The sequence below is a fragment of the Hemitrygon akajei genome, chromosome 27, assembly GCF_048418815.1.
Source record: "Hemitrygon akajei chromosome 27, sHemAka1.3, whole genome shotgun sequence".
In the NCBI taxonomy this organism is placed as follows: domain Eukaryota; kingdom Metazoa; phylum Chordata; class Chondrichthyes; order Myliobatiformes; family Dasyatidae; genus Hemitrygon; species Hemitrygon akajei.
In genome coordinates this window covers 52,707,257-52,726,047 of record NC_133150.1, presented here as the reverse complement: position 1 = coordinate 52,726,047, position 18,791 = coordinate 52,707,257, and the positions used below count along the sequence as shown (strand labels likewise).

Below are 18,791 nucleotides of genomic sequence, written 5' to 3'. Positions count from 1 at the left end.
AGAGAGAAGTATTCCATTGTTCTCAAAGGTTGACGCTCTCCTTTCTTTGGAAGCTTAATTCGGTAAACACATAGGGGAGAGATGTGGAGGCTGAAATTAGATGATGGGAACACGCCAGGTCCACCCTCTAGAGGCGATGGAGATGGGAGTTCATCGATAGCCTATGCTTCCCTGGGAGCTAAGGGCCCAAGAAGATGAAGGAGTTGATAATTGATTGCTCTGGGCCTGTATATTTAGAGAATGACGGGGGTTTGTGTGGTGGAATCTCATTGAAATGTATTGAAAGAAGCTGAAGATGGTTCAAAATTTAGTTGGCTCCATCTTGGGTTCTAGCTGACAAAATACCCAGGTATTCTTCAAGGAGCAGTGTCTCAGAAAGGCAGCATTCATCATTAAGGACCTCCAGCACCCAGGGCATGCTCTATTTTCACTGTTACCATCAGGTAGGAGATACAGAAGCCTGAAGGCACGGACTTAGTGATTCAGCAACAGCTTCTTCCTCTCTGCCATCCGATTCCTAAATGGACATTGAACCGTCGGACTCTTCCTCACTTTTTTAATATACATTATTTCTGTTTTTGCACGATTTTAATCAATTCAATATACGTATACTGTAAATTGATGTAATTCCTTATGTAACGCGCTGTGAGGTTTCACTGCTAAAGTAATGGCTTCTTTGTAATTTTTCACTGCTGAAGCAGCGGTTTCTCAGTATCAGCAATATTTGGGTTATGACTAGAGATAATAGCGTGCATGTTAGCCAATAAGAGATTGTTGCTGTGTCTTGTGAATCAGGAAAGATGTTTTTTGCGGTCTTTTGTCGAGGAGAGATGAAGAGGGAAGACGTGTATGCAGAGAGCTGGTAGACCACTAGACGGTGTGGACTGGGATCTGAGGGTCCGAAGGTTGGCGACACACAGAGGAGGCCGATGGTGGAAGAAGGACTACTGAGTGAGCTCCAACGTGACTTTGACTTGACTTGGGCCCTTTTTTCATTTTCATTACTAACCCTATGTTCATATTAAGATTCATAATGTTCAATCATTTAATTGCATATGGTGTACTGTCTAATATTTTGTGTTGTGGGTTTGTAACTGGGGGTACATTACACAGCATCACACAAATGCGATTACCCAGTTTGGCAGGGCTGAAGGCTGTTTCCCCTAGACAAACACGAGCTGAGTGAGCCTGAGGGTTACAACGGTGGGGGCTACATCCTGGATTGATTCCGTTGGATGCTGTGTGATTGCCCTGTTTAAATCTGTGCTGGTATGGATGCTGCCGGGGTACAGCAGCGGTGTGCCTCTTTGGGGCTGCTGCTAATTAATGCATCCGTGTTGAGTGAGGTGAATATTTGTATCCCGGATGAACTGTTAATTTGATTTTTGAGTATGGTTAAAGCTGCTGGAAAAGTTGAAATCGTTGCGTGAAGATTTGATAAAATGGCGGGCTCAGACCTTCTTTTAGTTCAGACTGGCACTGACGTAACGGCGGGGGGACTGCCAGCGTCTATCGGTGACCCAGCTGAGGCTGTGCCGTGGCCTGCCCATACTGTCAGGGAGGAAGAGAAGGGAGCCCAGCAGACTGGGTCACAAGCTGAGTTACCCGCAGTTGGGGGCGGAGATTTCAGAGACAGGGTTCTATCGTTTCTGTGGAGCAAGGAGAAAGAGTGGTTGGATTTGGAAAGTTTAATTAGTCCCCGTCCCCCAATGAAGTGTGAGGGTTCTGAGATGGCATCAGCTTTTACCTCCCTGGCGAATAAGTGGCGCAGTGGACAGGCAGGGGGTCCCCGCCGGAAGTTAAGAATTTTCACTGGAATAATGCCCTCACCCGAGGGAGAAGAGGAGTATGAGATGAGGGTGGAGTAGAGCTCTCAGTTATTAGGTGAGTGGTGGTACTCTGATGACGAAAAGTGACAGAGATTCATTGAAAATTTGAAGGGGTTGGCAGCTGATGTAGTAAGAGCAGTGACAGTTAACCAACTCTCTGCTCCCCTTGCTGAGTATCTAGACACATTAGAGAGCACATTTGGTACGACAGGAAACCCCCTGTAGCTCATAGGGGAAATTTCAAACATGCGTCAGGAGAGGGGGAGAAGCTTTCAGTGTATCTTTTTCAGCAAGAGAGACAGCTAAATTGTTTGTGGCGCCGAGGGGAGGGGGTTCATTCAGGCAGTTGAGATGGATAAGTTAAGGATGGACAGATAGCCAAGGGCGCCCAGCCCTAGGACATGATCGCTTGGGGTCTCCGGCAGTCCCGTAAAATGCGCCCCCTCCCTCATTCGTTCAGCTGATCAGAGAGGTGCGGGAGGAGGAGAACGCGTTAGGGCCACGAGAGGACTCCATCAGCAGAGTGCAGTCCTCCGTAGTAGCCCCTTGTGGTGAAGTGACTGGGGCCAGCCGAACCAGGGTAAAGGAGGCGGTGGCAGAGGTGAGAACTGAGATATCCCTGGTGTTAACAGCGGGTGTGTTCCTTCCGTACGATAGGACCGGTAGATGGGGCCGTCCCTAAGGGGACGGACTACGCAGAGGGCTGTGGGTAGCTGGGGTTCCTGCAAGAAGATGAAGAGCCAGTAGCATGTTCTATACCTGTGGGGAAGAAGGACACTTCCAACGGGAATGTGAGCGGTAGGAAGCCCCTCGAAGAGCGAACCCCCGAGTATCCAAGCGGGGAGAGGTGTCGGGAAACATGGAGGAGACCCAGTGAGGGAACGACCTGGTGTCTCTGGGGGAACACGTTCCCAGCAATGTATCAAGGAATTCCCAAAAGCGAAAGACCCTATTCCTGAAGACTTACTGGGATCAGTCTCCAGTGTGTCGCTACAGTTAGAGGGAATATATAACCATATAACAATTACAGCACGGAAACAGGCCATCTTGGCCCTTCTAGTCCGTGACAAACGCTTACTCTCACCTAGTCCCACCAACCTGCACTCAGCCCATAACCCTCCATTCCTTTCCTGTCCATATACCTATCCAATTTTTTTTAAATGACAATACCGAATTGCCTCTACCACTTCTACTGGAAGATCATTCCACACAGCTACCACTCTCTGAGTAAATAAGTTCCCTACTTTTGCCCCCTAACTCTCAACTCATGACCTCTTGTTTGAATCTCCCCTAATCGCAATGTAAAAAGCCTATCCACGTCAACTCTATCTATCCCCCTCATAATTTTTAATACCCCTATCAAGTCCACTCTCAACTTTCTATGCTCCAAAGAATAAAGACCTAACTTGCTCAACTTTTCTCTGTAACTTGGGTGTTGAAACCCAGATAACATTCTAGCAAATCTTCTCTGTACTGTCTCTATTTTGTTGACATCTTTCCTATATTTCAGTGACCAGAACTGTGCACAATACTCCAAATTTGGCCTCACCAGTGCCTTGTACAATTTTAACATTACATCCCAATTCCTGTACTGAATGCTCTGATTTATAAAGGCCAGCATACCAAAAGCTTTCTTCACCACCCTATCCACATGAGATTCCACCTTCAGTGAAATATGCACCATTATTCCTAGATCACTCATGTTGTACTGCATTTCTCACTTCCCTACCATTTACCATGTATGTCCTATTTTGATTAGTCCTACCAAAATGTAGTACCTCACACTTATCAGCATTAAACTCCATCTGCCATCTTTCAGCCCACTCTTCTAACTGGCCTAAATCTCTCTGCAAGCTTTGAAAACCTACTTCATTAACCACAACACCACCTATCTTAGTATCATCTGCATACTTACTAATCCAATTTACCACCCCATCATCCAGATTATTAATGTATATGACAAACAACTTTGGACCCAGTACAGATCCCTGAGGCACACCACTAGTCACCGGCCTCCAATCTGACAAGCAGTTATCCACCATTACTCTCTGGCATCTTCCATCCAGCCACTGTTGAATCTATTTTACTACTTCAATATTAATACCTAACGATTGAACCTTCCTAACTAACCTTCCATGTGAAATCTTGTCAAAGGCCTTACTGAAGTCCATATAGACAACATCCACTGCTTTACCCTCGTCAACTTTCCTAGTAACCTCTTCAAAAAATTCAAGAAGATTTGACAAACACGACGTTACACGCACAAATCAATGTTGACCGTTCCTATTCAGACCCTGTCTATCCAGATAATTATATATACCATCTCTAAGAATACTTTCCATTAATTTACCCACCACTGACGTCAAACTTACAGGCCGATAATTGCTAGGTTTACTCTTAGAACCCTTTTTAAAGAAGGGAATCACATGAGCAATACACCAATCCTCCGGCATTATCCCCATTTCTAATGACATTTGGAATATTTCTGTCAGAGCTGCTGCTATTTCTACACTAACTTCCCTCAAGGTCCTAGGGAATATCCTGTCAGGATCCAGAGACTTATCCACTTTTACTTTCTTTAAAAGCACCAGTACTTCCTCTTCTTTAATTATCATAGTTTCTATAACTACCCTACTTGTTTCCCTTTGCTTACACAATTCAATATCCTTCTCCTTAGTGAATACCGAAGACAATAAATTGTTCAAAATCTCCACCATCTCTTTTGGTTCCACACATAGCTGTCCACTCTGATTCTCTAAGGGACCAATTTTATCCCTCACTATCCTTTTGCTATTAATATAACTGTAGAAACCCTTTGGATTTATTTTCACCTTACTTGCAAAGCAACCTTATATCTTCTTGACGAAGGGTCTCAGCCCAAAACGTCGACAGTGCTTCTCCGTATAGATGCTGCCTGGCCTGCTGTGTTCCACCAGCATTTTGTGTGTGCTGTTGTTTGAATTTCCAGCATCTGCAGATTTCCTCGTGTTTGCTCATATCTTCTTTTAGCTTTTGTAATTTCTTTCTTAAAGTTCTTTTTACATTCTTTATATTCCTCGAGCACCTCATTTACTCCATGCTGCCTGCCTATACTTATTGTAGATCTCTCTCTTTTTCCGAACCAAGTTTCCAAAATCTCTTGAAAACCATGGCTCTCTCAAACTTTTAACTTTTCCTTACAACCTAACAGGAACATAAAGATTCTGTACCCTCAAAATGTCACCTTTAAATTACCTCCATTTCTCTATTACATCCTTCCCATAAAACAAATTGTCCCAATCCACTCTTTCTAAATCCTTTCACATCTCTTCAAAGTTAGCCTTTCGCCAATCAAAAATCTCAACCCTGTGTTCAGACCTATCCTTCTCCAAAATTATATTGAAACTAATGGCATTGTGATCACTGGACCCGAAGTGCTCCCCAACACATACCTCTATCACCAAACTTATCTCATTCCCTAACAGGAGATCCAACACTACCCCTTCTCTAGTTGGTACCTCTCCGTATTGCTGCAAAAAAACTATCCTGCACACATTTTACAAACTACAAACCATCCAGCCCTTTTACAGAATGGGCTTCCCAGTCTATGTGTGGAAAATTAAAATCTCCCACACTCACAACCCTATGCTGACTACAAATATCTGCTATTTCCTTACAAATTTGCTCCTCCAATTCTCACTCCCCATTAGATGGTCTATAATACACCCCTATAAGTGTTACTACACCTTTCCCATTCCCCAATTCCACCCAAATAGTCCCCCTAGACGAGCTCTACAATCTATCCTGCAAAGCACCACTGTAATATTTTCCCTGACAAGCAACGCAACACCTCCCCCCTTTCCCCTCCGATTGTATCACACTTGAAGCAACGAAATCCAGGAATATTTAGTTGCCAATCACACCCCTCCTGCAAACCTGTTTCACTATTTGCTACAACATCATATTTCCACGTATCAATCCATGCTCTAAGCTCATCCACCTTTCTTACAATGCTCCTAGCATTAAAATAAATGCATTTAAGAAATTCTCCATCTCTTACTCTCTGTTTATCCCTAACAGTGCAAACAACTTTATTATCTTCTTTTTCTTCATTCTCCCCTACATCCTCTGTCTGAGCGCTCCCCTTCTCTATCACCTGCTTATACTCACTCACACACTGTCTACAAGCTTTCTCTATTTGTCAACTAACCTCCTATCTCCTAGTCTCTTCAATTTGATTCCCACCCCCAACCATTTCAGTTTAAAGCTGTACACTAAATGGTTTTATACACAAATGCACTAAAGCCATACTCAACAATGGGTCGCAGGTCACGTTACTGTATGGTTCATTTTACAACCAGTATCTGAAGCATTTACCCTTGAGACCATTTAGTTCACTGGAGATTTGGGGTCTCAGTGCTGGTGATTATCCCTATGATGGTTATTTAGCAGTGAAACTGGAGTTTTTGAAGGGAGTGTCTGAGGTTCCCAATAGTAGTGGCCCAGAAGAAGAATGGGAAGGCACACATGTGTGTGGACTATAGGACTCTGAACAGGCGCACCGTCCCTGATCAATATGCAGTCTCGAGGGTCGAGGGCACGTTGGCCTGTCTGAGTTGTGCGAAGGGGTTTAATATGCTGGATTTAAGCAGTGGATATTACCAGATCCCAATAAGTGAGGCCGACAAAGAGGAGACGGCATTTACATGTCCCCTGGGATTCTTCCAGTTCGAAAGGTTGCCCCAGGGCATATCGGGAGCCGTTGCGACATTCCAGAGGGTCATGGAGAAGACGATGGGGGATATGAACTTGCTTAAGGCGTTGGTGTATTTGGATGACCTCATAGTATTTGGATTCACCTTGGAAGAACATGAAGCGAGGCCGCTCAAGGTGCTCGGCTGCTTGAAAGTTGAAAGGTTAAAACTTTCCCTGGACAAGCTCCAGTTTTGCAAAACATCTGTTAGCTATGTTGTACACCTAATATCATGAATTGGAGTAGCTACAGACCCGGCTAAGATAGAAGCGGTGACCACTTGGCCAAGGCCCCAGACTGTGAGTGCTCTGCGCTCGTTCCTTGGGTTCTGTGGTTATTATCAGAGATTCGTGAAGGGCTTTGTCAAAGTGAGTCATCCCTTGGATCAGCTTCTGTGTGGTTACCCTCCTTTGGGGAAGAAAGGGAGGGGGAAAGGACAGGAGGGTGGAGAATATCTAAACCCACCGGAGCCCTTTGGACAGAGGTGGGATGTAAAATGTGAGGAGGTTTTTCAGTCACTGAAGGAGTTGCTGACACAGGTGCCGGTGCTGGCTTTTGCGGATGCCCGATTACCATATGTACTGTACACAGATGCCAGCCGAGACGGTTTAGGGGGCATCCTGTATCAGGATGAGAGCACTGGGTTGAGGCCTGTGGCATTTGTCAGCCGGAGTTTATTGCCCTCCGAGAGAAACTATCCCACGCACAAGTTGGAATTCCTGGCGTTGAAATGGGCGGTGGTGGATAAGCTGAGTGATTACCTCTACGGGGCCAGGTTTGAGGTGAGCATGGGCAACAACCCGCTAACTTATATTCTGACCTCGGTGAAACTGGATGCCACAGGCCATTGATGATTGGCAGCGTTGTCTGCCTATGATTTCAGCCTGAAGTACCAGCTCGGGAGCCGGAACGTTGATGTGGATGCTTTGTCCCGACAGGTGCATGAGGGACTAGACACGGACGAGGTGTGAGAGAGCGTTCCTGCCCCTAAGGTGAAGGCCATGTGTCAGTTTGCCATCACCATGAAGGCAGAGGAAAAGAAGAGGCCGGATCGAGCAGTGGATCAACTGGGGGCTTCTGATGATGTTATACCCCGTTTACTGTAACCTGGCTGCTCTGAAGACAAATCAGCTGCCGGAATTGAGTTCTGGGGAAGTGGCAGCTGCTCAGCGAGATCGGTACTATTTGGGCAGCAGTCGAAAAGGAAGACATGGCTCAGGCAGAGAAGACGAAACACACTTCGGTGCCTCAATACTGAAAGAATGGCCTCGGTTGGAGTTGTAGAACTGGATCTGATACCGGGTCACATCAGCCCCGGACCGACCTCGGCGTTGCCAGCTGGTTCTGCCTGAGAAGTATTGGAGGAGTTTATTGAAGTCACTTCATGATGATTCTGGACATCTGGGGGTGGAAAAGATTTATGGATTGCTCAGAGACCGGTTTTACTGGCCCCGGATGAAGTCAGAGCTTGAAGAATACTGCAAGTTGTGCATTCGCTGCATATGGTGAAAGACACTGCCAACATCAGCTCCTCCTTTGTACCACTTGCAGAGTGCAGGACCCCTGGACTTGTGTGTATGGATTTCCTGTCCATAGAACCCGATGCCAGCAACACGGTGAATGTCTTAATCATCACGGACCACTGCACCAGATATGCTCAGGCTTTTCCTACCAAGGACCAGAGGGCGTCTACAATGGCAAAAGTGTTATGGGAGAAGTATTTCATTCATTATGGCTTTCCCAGGTGGATCCATTGTGATCAGGGATGAGATTTCGAGAGCAGACTCATCCATGAGTTACTGGGCATGTTTGGAGTCGAGAAGTCGAGGACTATGCCCTATGAGTTATGATCAGAAAGTGAGGTTCTCCCAACTCCTGCTGGGAGACCGAATCCTCATAAGAAATCTGGGGACACCTGGAAAGCACAAGTTGGCCGACCTCTGGGCGGTCTCACCCTATGTGGTGGAGAGACAAATGTCGAACCCACCAGTTTTCTGGGTGAAGCCAGAGGAGGGAATGGGCCTGTCAAGATTCTTCATCAGAACCACATGTTGCCCCAGGACAAGAGGTGCAGGTAGACCCAGAGCCTGGCTTGGAGCCTACACCGACAAAGAGGACTCTGTGAAAATGCGGGGTGACTGCAGGGGCTAGAGCGGGAAAGGCTGGGCCGGGCCCCGCCCATGAGAGGGGAACTGATTCTGAGGAGGATGATCTGGATGTGTGGTACATGCTTCCTTTCTCTAACTCCCCCTTGATTGAGGAAGAGACTCCTGGACCTTCTCCCACTGTGTCCGGTGAAGTGGCGGGGGTGGGGGGGGGGTGGTGTGGCTATCTGTGGACAGCCTGGGTTACAGCAGGACCCCAAAGGAGAGGAAGCGGGGCCTGGACACGGGACAGAGGGGGGCATGAGTGATAGACTGAGGGAGGATTCTCCAAGCAGACCCGAAGTATCCCCAGTAGCGTCTGAGCCTGAAGAGTTTGGTGAGGAGGTACGGAGGTCTCAGAGAATTAGGAGACCACCGGTTAGGTTGGCCTAGGTAGCACCTGGAGAACAGGGCGTGATCTTTACTGTTTTGAGGAGCTATGTCACTGCCTTTCGTACCTGGATTGGGCTTTGTGTTTTGCAGGAATGGTTGGTGAATTATCTCAACGTCATGAAGACATGACTAAATTTGGTGAGGGGAGAGTGTAACACACTAAGGTTTCACTGCTAATGTAATGGCTTCTTTGTAATGTTCACTGCTGTGGTAATGGTTTCTCTGTAGCACCAATGTTTGAGTTATGGCTGGAGATAACAGGATACATGTTAGGCAGTAAAGAGATTGTTGCTGTGTCTTGTGAGTCTGGAAAGTTTTTTTTTTGCGGTCTTTTGTCGAGGAGAGATGAAGAGGGAAGACGTGTATGCAGAGAGCTGGTAGACCACTAGACGGTGTGGACTGGGATCTGAGGGTCCGAAGGTCGACGACACACCGAGGAGACCGATGGTGGAAGAAGGACTACTGAGTGAACTCCAACGTGACTTTGACTTGACTTGGGCCCTTTTTTTATTTTCAATACTAACCCTATGTTCATATTAAGGTTCATAAAGTTCAATCATTTAATTGCATATGGTGTACTGTCTGATATTTTGTGTTGTGGGCTTGTAAATGGGGGTACATTACACAGCATCCACACAAATGCGATTACCCAGTTTGGCGGGGCCAAAGGCTGTTTCCCTAGAGAAACACGAACTGGGCAAGCCTGAGGGTTACATTTATTATTATTATTATTATTATTATTATTATTATTATTATTATTATTATTATTATTATTGTTATTATTATTATTATTATTATTATTATTATTATTATTATTATTATTATTTTCTCCTCTAGATTATGTATTGCATTGAACTGCTAGTGTTAAGTTAACAAATTTCATGACACATGCCAGTGAAAATAAACCTGATTCTGATTCTGTTTTGAATATTGAAAGAATTGAATAGATGGATGTGGAGAGGATGTTTCATATGGGGGCGGGTGTCTTCGAACACAGGGCACAGACTCAAAACACAATGATGTAACTTTGAAACATAAATTCCCCTCCTTTTCCCCCTTCACCCATTGCCCTCTGTTCTCTCCTGGCAGATACCTTCCTCTCCAGCTCTTTTCCTTTCTCTGATGAAGGGTCTCGGCCCGAAACTTCGACTATTTACTCTTTTCCATAGATGCTGCCTGGCCTGATGAGTTTCTCCAGCATTTTGTGAGTGTTGCTCAGATTTCCAGCATCTGCAGATTTTCTCAACTTTACCTTTCCCCACACACATGACTTCACACCCCATCTTCGAGCTAGTTCTCCTTCCCCTCCCCCCATAGAAAGATAGAACCAAGATACTACGTTTATTAAAAGTTAACAAATAGGTGATAATTCAAACATAAGCTCAAAAAGAAAACTAAAACCACATGGAAAAGGACAATTAAAAAAACCAAATTTGTAGAGGTTAATCCAACAACGTCACTGTGAAGAATCAGTTGTCAGGGTCAGCCGAGAGGATCAGTGCCACGGTCGACCTCTACAAAGGGACAGCGTGGATGAGTTTCATTCTGTTTATGACCTGTACACTGGGTGTGGGTGAAGGGACAATGTATTTTTTATTTTATTTTCACCTTTTTTATTGATTTTCCAGTGAAAAAAATATACAAATCAGAGGAGAATTCTTAGCAAACACATAATACAAAAGACGTATAATCAGCAAAAAAATATATATTGTCAAAATCAGATAAGTATAATGTTACACTGTTATATATATAATACAAACCCCTCTTAACAAATCATAAAAAAAGATTGGAAATTTTATTATATAAAAAGAAAAAAAACAGTAAACTAAACTAAAACAAAAGAAAAGAAATGTTGGGCAGTTCATTTGAGGATAAAATTAGAAGAAAGAGGAAGAAAGGAAACATCCTTCCAGTCACCTCCGAACCTTCACCGATAAGGAGAAATTTTCCCTATAGAAAATAAAGAAAAATAGATAAATAAAAAATAAATTAAATCATATTAAAATATTGAATAAAGGGTCGCCAGTCTTGCTCAAAATTAAAAGATGTGTCAAACGCCTGGCTTCTAATTTTCTCCAGACTTAAACATGACATAATGGAGGAGAGCCAGTTAAAAACACTAGGTGGATTAGAATCTTTCCAGTATAACAAGATAGCACTCCTAGCCAGTAAAGTTGAAAAGGCTGTCACATGTTGAGCGGAAGCAGAAACTCCACCTGTTTCCTCTGGAATAATCCCAAAAATTGCCGTGAGTGAATTGGGTTGGACATCCACACCTATAACTTTGGATAATATTCTAAACACATCCCTCCAAAAAGCCAAATTTGATGGGTAGACCAAGGGATAATTCGGTAGAAAATCAGGTAAAAAATTCCTAACCTGTAAGTATCTAAAAAAATGTGTACTAGAGATATCACATTTATCCATTAACGGCAAAAAAGCCATTAAACAATCCTGTAAAAACAAATCTAAAAAAGTTTTTATTTCCTTAGTTTTCCATGTTAAAAAAGCCTTATCCAGAATTGATGGCTTAAAAAAAATTAGAATAAATATCACTGGAGAGCAGAAAGTTATTCAATTAAAAAATCTATGAACCTGAAACCAAATTTTTAAAGTATGTTTAACAATAGGATTGAGAGCTTGTCTACTTATTCTGGAGAATGAAAATGGAAGGGGAGCTCCTAATAAAGAAGCTAAAGAAAACACCGTTAACGAATTCTCCTCCAAATGTAACCATGAAGGGCGATCCTGGTTATTTATATCATGAATCCAAAAAGTAATATAACGAATATTATTTGCCCAATAATAAAATCTGAAGTTTGGTAAGACCAGACCTCCATCTTTTTTTGATTTTTGCAATTAAAATTTATTCGCTGTAGAGCTTTTGTTATTCCAAATGTAAGACAAAATCATAGAATCTATTTTATCAAAAAATATTTTTCAAACAAAAGAAGGAACTGCTTGAAATGTATGTAAAAGTTTCTGTAAAATAACCATTTTTATAGTATTTATTCGAGCAATCAATGACATCAACATAGGCAACCATTTAGAAAGTGTTTTTTGAGTATATTCAATTCGAGGGGAAAAATTATACTTATATAGGTCTTTAAAATTTTTAGTAATTTTAATACCAAGGTAAGTGAAATGGTTTTTAGCAATATTAAGTATTTGATCATAATAATCAGAATAATTATTAATAGGAAATAATTCACTTTTATGTAAGTTAAGTTTATATCCAGAGAAAATACCAAATTCTGTAAATGTAAATAGCATAAAAGGAATAGATTTCCTAGGGTTTGAAATGTAAACTAATAAATCATCCGCATATAATGAAACCTTACGTAATTTATCCCCTCTCTTAATACCCTGCACATAATTGGAATCCCTAAGAGCGATAGCAAGTGGTTCTAAAACCAATTTAAATAATAAAGGACTAAGAGGACAACACTGACAGGTTCCTCTACATAATCTAAAATAAGGAGACTTTTGGTTATTAGCTATAACTGCAGCCACCGGGGCATGATAAATCAATTTAATCTGGGAAATAAATCCCGGAACAGAATTAAACCTCTTCAAAACCTGAAACAAATAAGGCCACTCCACCCTATCAAAAGCTTTCTCTGCATCCACAGATACAATAGAATTCAGATTCTTTGACTGAGGGGGAATAAATGATATTTAACAATCTTGGAATATTAAAATGTGAATACCTATTTTTAATAAATTCTGTTTGATCATTTGAGATAACATTAGGCAAATATTCTCATCTATTAGCTAGAATCTTAGAGAGAATTTTAAAATCTACATTCAATAAAGAGATAGGTCTATAGGATGCACATTCCAGTGGGTCTTTTCCTTTTTTAGGAATCAATGATATTAACGCCTCATAAAATGTTTTTGGAAGGTTCCCAGAGGATATAGAATCAGTAAATGTTTGATGTGGTGTAAGCATTTCATGAAAAGTCTTGTAAAATTCTACCGTATAACCATCAGGTCCCGGAGCTTTCCCTAATTGCATAGAGGATATAGCCTTGGTTATCTCTTCTTGTTTGATAGTGGCATCTAATATATCAACATCTTGAGTCGAAATTTGAGGTATATTTAACTTTTGCAAAAAATCTATTCATAATAATATTATCAGAGAATTTAGATTTATAAAGATTAGAATAGAAATCCATAAATATCTTATTAATTTCATAAGGATCTAAGGTTTCAATTCTATCTGGTCTACAAATTTTTAAAATCTGTCTCCTGACCATCCCAGCCTTTAACTGACCCGCCAAAAGTTTAGCAGATTTTTTCCCATGTATATAAAATAAATTTTTAGATTTAAGAATTTGCTGTTTAATGGGAAAAGTCAGAAGCAAATCATACTGTGATTGAAGTTTGACCCTTTCTTTATATAGGTCTTCAGCAAGTTTAACTGAATACACTTTATCTATCTCTCTAATTTTATTAATAAGCACTGACAATTCCACTTTCGTTTTCTTTCTCAAAGCTGCTGAATATGAAATTATCTATCCCCTAAGAAAAGATTTCAACATGTCCCATATAACCAGGTTTGACATTCCTTCAGTTGTACTAAATTCAAAAAATATAGAGATTTGCTCCTTAATAAAACTAACAAAAGCTGGATCCTGTAACAATAAGGGGTTCAATCTCCACTGTGACATTTTCAAAAAGCTATCCAAAAACTTCAGGGTTAACTTTAAAGGCGCGTGATCTGACAACACAATGATGTCATACGCACACTCAACAATGGAGTTTAGCAAACGTGTATCTAAAAAAAAGTAATCAATTCGAGAATACTTATGATGAACGTGTGAGAAAAAAAGAGAAATCTTTGTCGTTGGGGTGTTTATATCTCCAGATATCGACCAGGCCATATTCTAGTAAAAAAGAATTAATACACACCACCGCTTTATTGGGAAGCGACGGATTGGTCGATGACCTGTCAATCGCCGGATTCAGACAACAATTAAAGTCACCGCCCATGATCAACTTATATTAATTCAGATTTGATAGCTGAAATAAAAGTTTCTTTGAAAAATCAGAATTATCTTCGTTAGGTGCATATACACACACCAGAGCTACATTTTGCTCGCTTAATAAACCAGTAACAACTAAGTGTCTTCCAATCGAATCAGTAATATATTAAAGTGTACAAAAGGGATTTTGGGGCTAAGAAAAATAGATACACCACTTACTTTATTAGTTGACAACGAATGATACAAAGGTCCTTTCTAAAATTTGAAAAATCTGTCCTCATCCTGTTTCCGTATATGATTTTCTTGCGCAAAAATAATATCTGCGTTGTGTTTTTAATTTCTTAAAAATCTTTTTACGCTTAATGGGGTGATTCACACCATTCCAATTCCAAGATATTATATTAACTTTATTAATATCCATGTTTAAAATTTGATTTAATATTTTATAAAAGAACTATTACGCAAGCACAGATTGAACCAAAAGGCACAGGTACAACTAGAAGGAGTGATGTATTTGCGAGAAAAAAATCCATCAAAAAAACTGCTCAATCTAGAAAACAAACTATTCTAATAGCCTCCCCCACGTCCCAAAAAGCAAGAAAGACAGTAACCAATAGGCTGGCCAAATGCTAAACTAATAACCCCTGACCCTATTTTCCATTTTGCAGCTACATATATTAATTTAAAGTAAAAATCCCACCCAAGATAGCCATAATAAAAGGAAGAAACAAAATTCAACTTCTACAATGTTATGTCTAACAGTAATAAAAACATAATCGGCCAAGGCCATCTTAAAATCAGCTAAAGTATTTTAATCACATATTCAAGGAAAAATAAATCTGAGCAAATAATATTACAAAGTTCTTTCTCTCAAAAAAGAAAAAAGAATAAATGGGTATATATATAGCAAACCTAAAACTATATTAGTATTGAGACAAACAAAAGATATAAAAAGATTAATACACAACAGGTCCTGTACAGACCATTAGAGTATAATACTGTAAGAGTTCCCTACAAAACAATTATGTATATACTAATTATTAATAAGTAAGAAAAAGTTTAATCAGCCATGTCCCATACCAGAGACTAAAAAACAACTCAGGAGACCCATAAACATCTCATACATCAGAACACTTCAGGATTACCTATTGAGTAATCGGCTTAACTTTAAGATTTTTAATGTACTCCATCCCCCCTGGGGAGAGTAGATTCTCAGTGACTGAGAACCTTCAGGAAAAATTATCAGCTGTGCTGGATAGCGAAGGGAGGGGTATAAATTTAATTTATACATTTCACTCATGACTTCTCGGTATTTCCTTCTTTCGGCAAAGATCTCAGGGGGATAATCTTCAATTATTCGAATCTCTGTCGATTTAAAGATTATCTTTCGCTTTTTTCTGGCTTTTCGAATTATGGCTTCTTTGGTTGTATAGTAATGCAAAGTACAATTGGTCGAGGATGCAATTCAGATGAACGCTGAGAAAATTGACTCTGTCAATTAAAGGGCTAGCTTCCAGGGTCTCACTAAAAAGTGTCTGAGAAGAACTTTAACAGATCGCCAGCTTCAGTATTTTCAGGCAGTTCTAGAATACGCAAATTCCTTTGACGCCCTCTGCTATCTAAATCAACCTTTTTTTTTCTTCATTTTAGATGGTTCTGAGGTAATTTCATTATTTTCTTTTCCATTGAAGATATCTTCATTCCTTGATCTTTAATAGTTTGCCTGAATAGATCATGTTTGTTCTCGATTCGATTAATAAACGTCTGAAGTTGAAAGTCCAAATTTTTCAGAGAATCTTGAACAATAGAGATAGATTTTTCAAGCTTCCCATTGGAGTCCGTCAGCTTATCAATCTTAGTGTTAAGCCATCCAAATTCTGACTTCATGCCTTGTATTAAAGAAAATATTCCTGCTAAAGTAACAGGTTCCTCCACTTTCTTGATTTGTTCAGTTTGCTCCATTTCAGGAAAAGTCTTGCTGCTTCTCAGTTCAATACCAGAACGACTTCTTTCAGCCATTGTAATTAAATCGTAAATCCTTCAGTAGAAGTAATAAATCATCAAACTTAAAAGGAGTCTGTCAGTGGGATATAAAGTACTTAAAAAAGTGGAGCCACTGAAGATGCGGCTTACTCCATGCGCTGCAAAATGGCGAATCTGGGACAGCGTAGATGGTGGTTTCCTGCATTTCCTCATTGTGTTCACCCCCTCAAACACCACAGCCACCTCTTCTACAGACTGGATCCAATTTGCCATTCCTTCCTCAGGGCAGGGTGTAGAGAGTCTTCACTCTGTTCCTCTGGTGGGCTCACTGTGTGATGTAGGAACTGTGTGCCAGGTCTCTCTCAGGGTTGGGAGCCAGATGATGGGCCGCATGGCCTGCTCCTGTAACTGTGATCCTGCTGACTGTCTCTTCCTGTCTCCTCAGCTGGGACTGGGGCTTCCCCTACAACTGTGAACGGGGCTCAGGGAGGCTCGGTCTCCTTACCTTCTGGGATCCCAGTCGAACCGGACATCACTGAGGTTGTGTGGAGACTGTTATCACCCAGAAAGAAGATAGTGACATATTCAAACAAGAACATTGACTATTACGGACCTGAGGACTACAAGCGACGGATAACTTTTCATCCCGGGAACCTCAGCCTGGAAATCCGTGATCTACAGAAACAGGACGCTGGTGATTATGAGGTGACCGTTACAGCAAGTTCAGGAGCACAGACTCAGAGAGTAAAGCGACTGCAGGTGGATGGTGAGTGAGACCTTGCGGAGGGGCCCGGGTTTCATCAGTTCCTGAAACATCCCCAATTAATGGGTGAGAGCAGATCCTGCATGTTCCCTGTTTACTGAACCCCACAGACTCCCCATGTCCAGAGCTGGGCTCACGATCCCAATGTAGTGTGGCTGAGTCAGTGTGAGGCTGGAGGACACACTCACCACATCCCCAGAGACTGGACCAGAGACTGTGAAGCATCAAACTGTTAATGGGGAACCTTGTGTGTCCGAGGCTGGAGGAGATTGGCAGATGGGGAAGGGGGCAATGGGAGATGGGCCGAAGGAGTGGGAGGGACTGGCGGATGGCCGAACAGTTTATACCTGTGCGTCAGTTACACAGGGCCTTCTGTATCCCCAGTTCAAAGCCCTAGTCTGTTATATTCAAGAATCCCTGTTGTCTTGTCTGTTTGCCAGGACACTGCTTGTTAATTGCCCAGACTGAGCTCAGCAAGGTGTTTATTCCTCAGCCTTCATGCTGTGCTGTGCTGAGTGAGACCCTGTGTATTCATTACACTGAATATAGTGTCCCAGTGAGTGACACAGTACACGGACACAACAGCACACTCACACACAGCAATATGGTTCCTGACTCACTCTAACAGTAATATAACATTCACAATAATCTCACTTAGCAACGTCCGGCTGAGGGATCCCCTCCACCCCAGGTTTAACGTGTTCCCATTGGATGGAGGAGAAGGTTGGAACATGGGGAATGGAACATCATGGGAACAGATCCTCAGCTCATGATGTGCTGCCAAACTCATTGCTAATGGAACCCAGTTAAGCTAATCCCTTCTGACTGTTCGTGCTCCATATGCCTTTATTCTCTCCACATTCAGGTGCTCCTCAAAAATCTCTCCAGCCTTTGCCTCTACCACCACCCCCGGCAGCCCATTTCAGTGACCCACCACTCTCTGTGTAAAGAAAACCTTGTCCCGCATATCTCCTTTGAATTTACCCGTCACTGTAAATGCACCATCTCTGGTATTAGACACATTTTACTTGATTTTCTTTTATTTAATGAGATACAGCAGGAAATAAACCCTTCTGGGCCTTTGAGCTCTGCTGCCCAGCTATCCCCCAATTTAACCACAGCCTAATCACAGGACAATTTATAACGATCAACTAACCTACCAATCGGAACGTCTCTGGACTGTGGGAGGAAGCCAGAGCACGCAGAGGAATCCCACGTGATCACAGGGAGAAGACAAACTCATTACGGGCAGTGGGAATTCAATCTGGTTCACTGGCACTGTAAAGCATTGTGCTAACAACTACACCATCGTGCCGCTTCCTGGGAAAAATACTGTCTGTCTGCTTCATCTGTGTCCTTATAAATGTCATAAGTTTATATCACCTTCGACACTCAGAGCAAACAACCCAAATTTGTCCAACCATTTCTTGCCACACATACCCTGTAATCCAGTCACCCTGATGGTAAATGTCTGTTCCCTCTTCCAAGCCTCCACGTTCTTCCTTTAACGGGGTGGTAGGAAATGATTACCGTACTCCAGATGCAGCCTAATCAGAGTTTTTAAAGATATAACATAACTTCCTGACTTTTGAACTCAGTGATGAAGGCAAGCATGCAAAGTCCCTTCTTTACCACCCAATCAACATGCAGCCGCACTTCCACACCCATGTCTACATCTGATCCACGTCCAATTTCATCTATTGGCACTCCTCTGCACCATCCACACCACCACCAATCTTTATCTCATCTACAAATATGCTAATCCTCCCATCTATATTTCTGTCCAAGGATCAGTTTGAGGGCTTTTGCCCCCTGAAGCCTACTCCCAACTCATTGAAACCAGGGTTGGTCTGACCTCAATCTCAGCTCCACCTTCCTGCCTGTTCCGACCTTCTCTGTGACACCCCTCCAGATCAAAACTCTGTCTCAGCCTCCACAGCTCTCTGGGGGAGAAAATTC

General features: G+C 42.1%; 1 protein-coding gene across 1 annotated transcript in view; it reads left to right on the top strand.

Moving 5' to 3' along the window:
• Window positions 1-18,791, top strand: part of LOC140717402 (T-lymphocyte surface antigen Ly-9-like) — a 43,034-nt gene that overhangs the window by 11,843 nt on the left and 12,400 nt on the right. Inside the window, exon 2 of the mRNA XM_073030949.1 lies at window positions 16,515-16,835. Within this exon, the coding sequence (XP_072887050.1) occupies window positions 16,515-16,835 (321 nt within the window). The remainder of the gene's footprint in view (window positions 1-16,514; window positions 16,836-18,791) is intronic.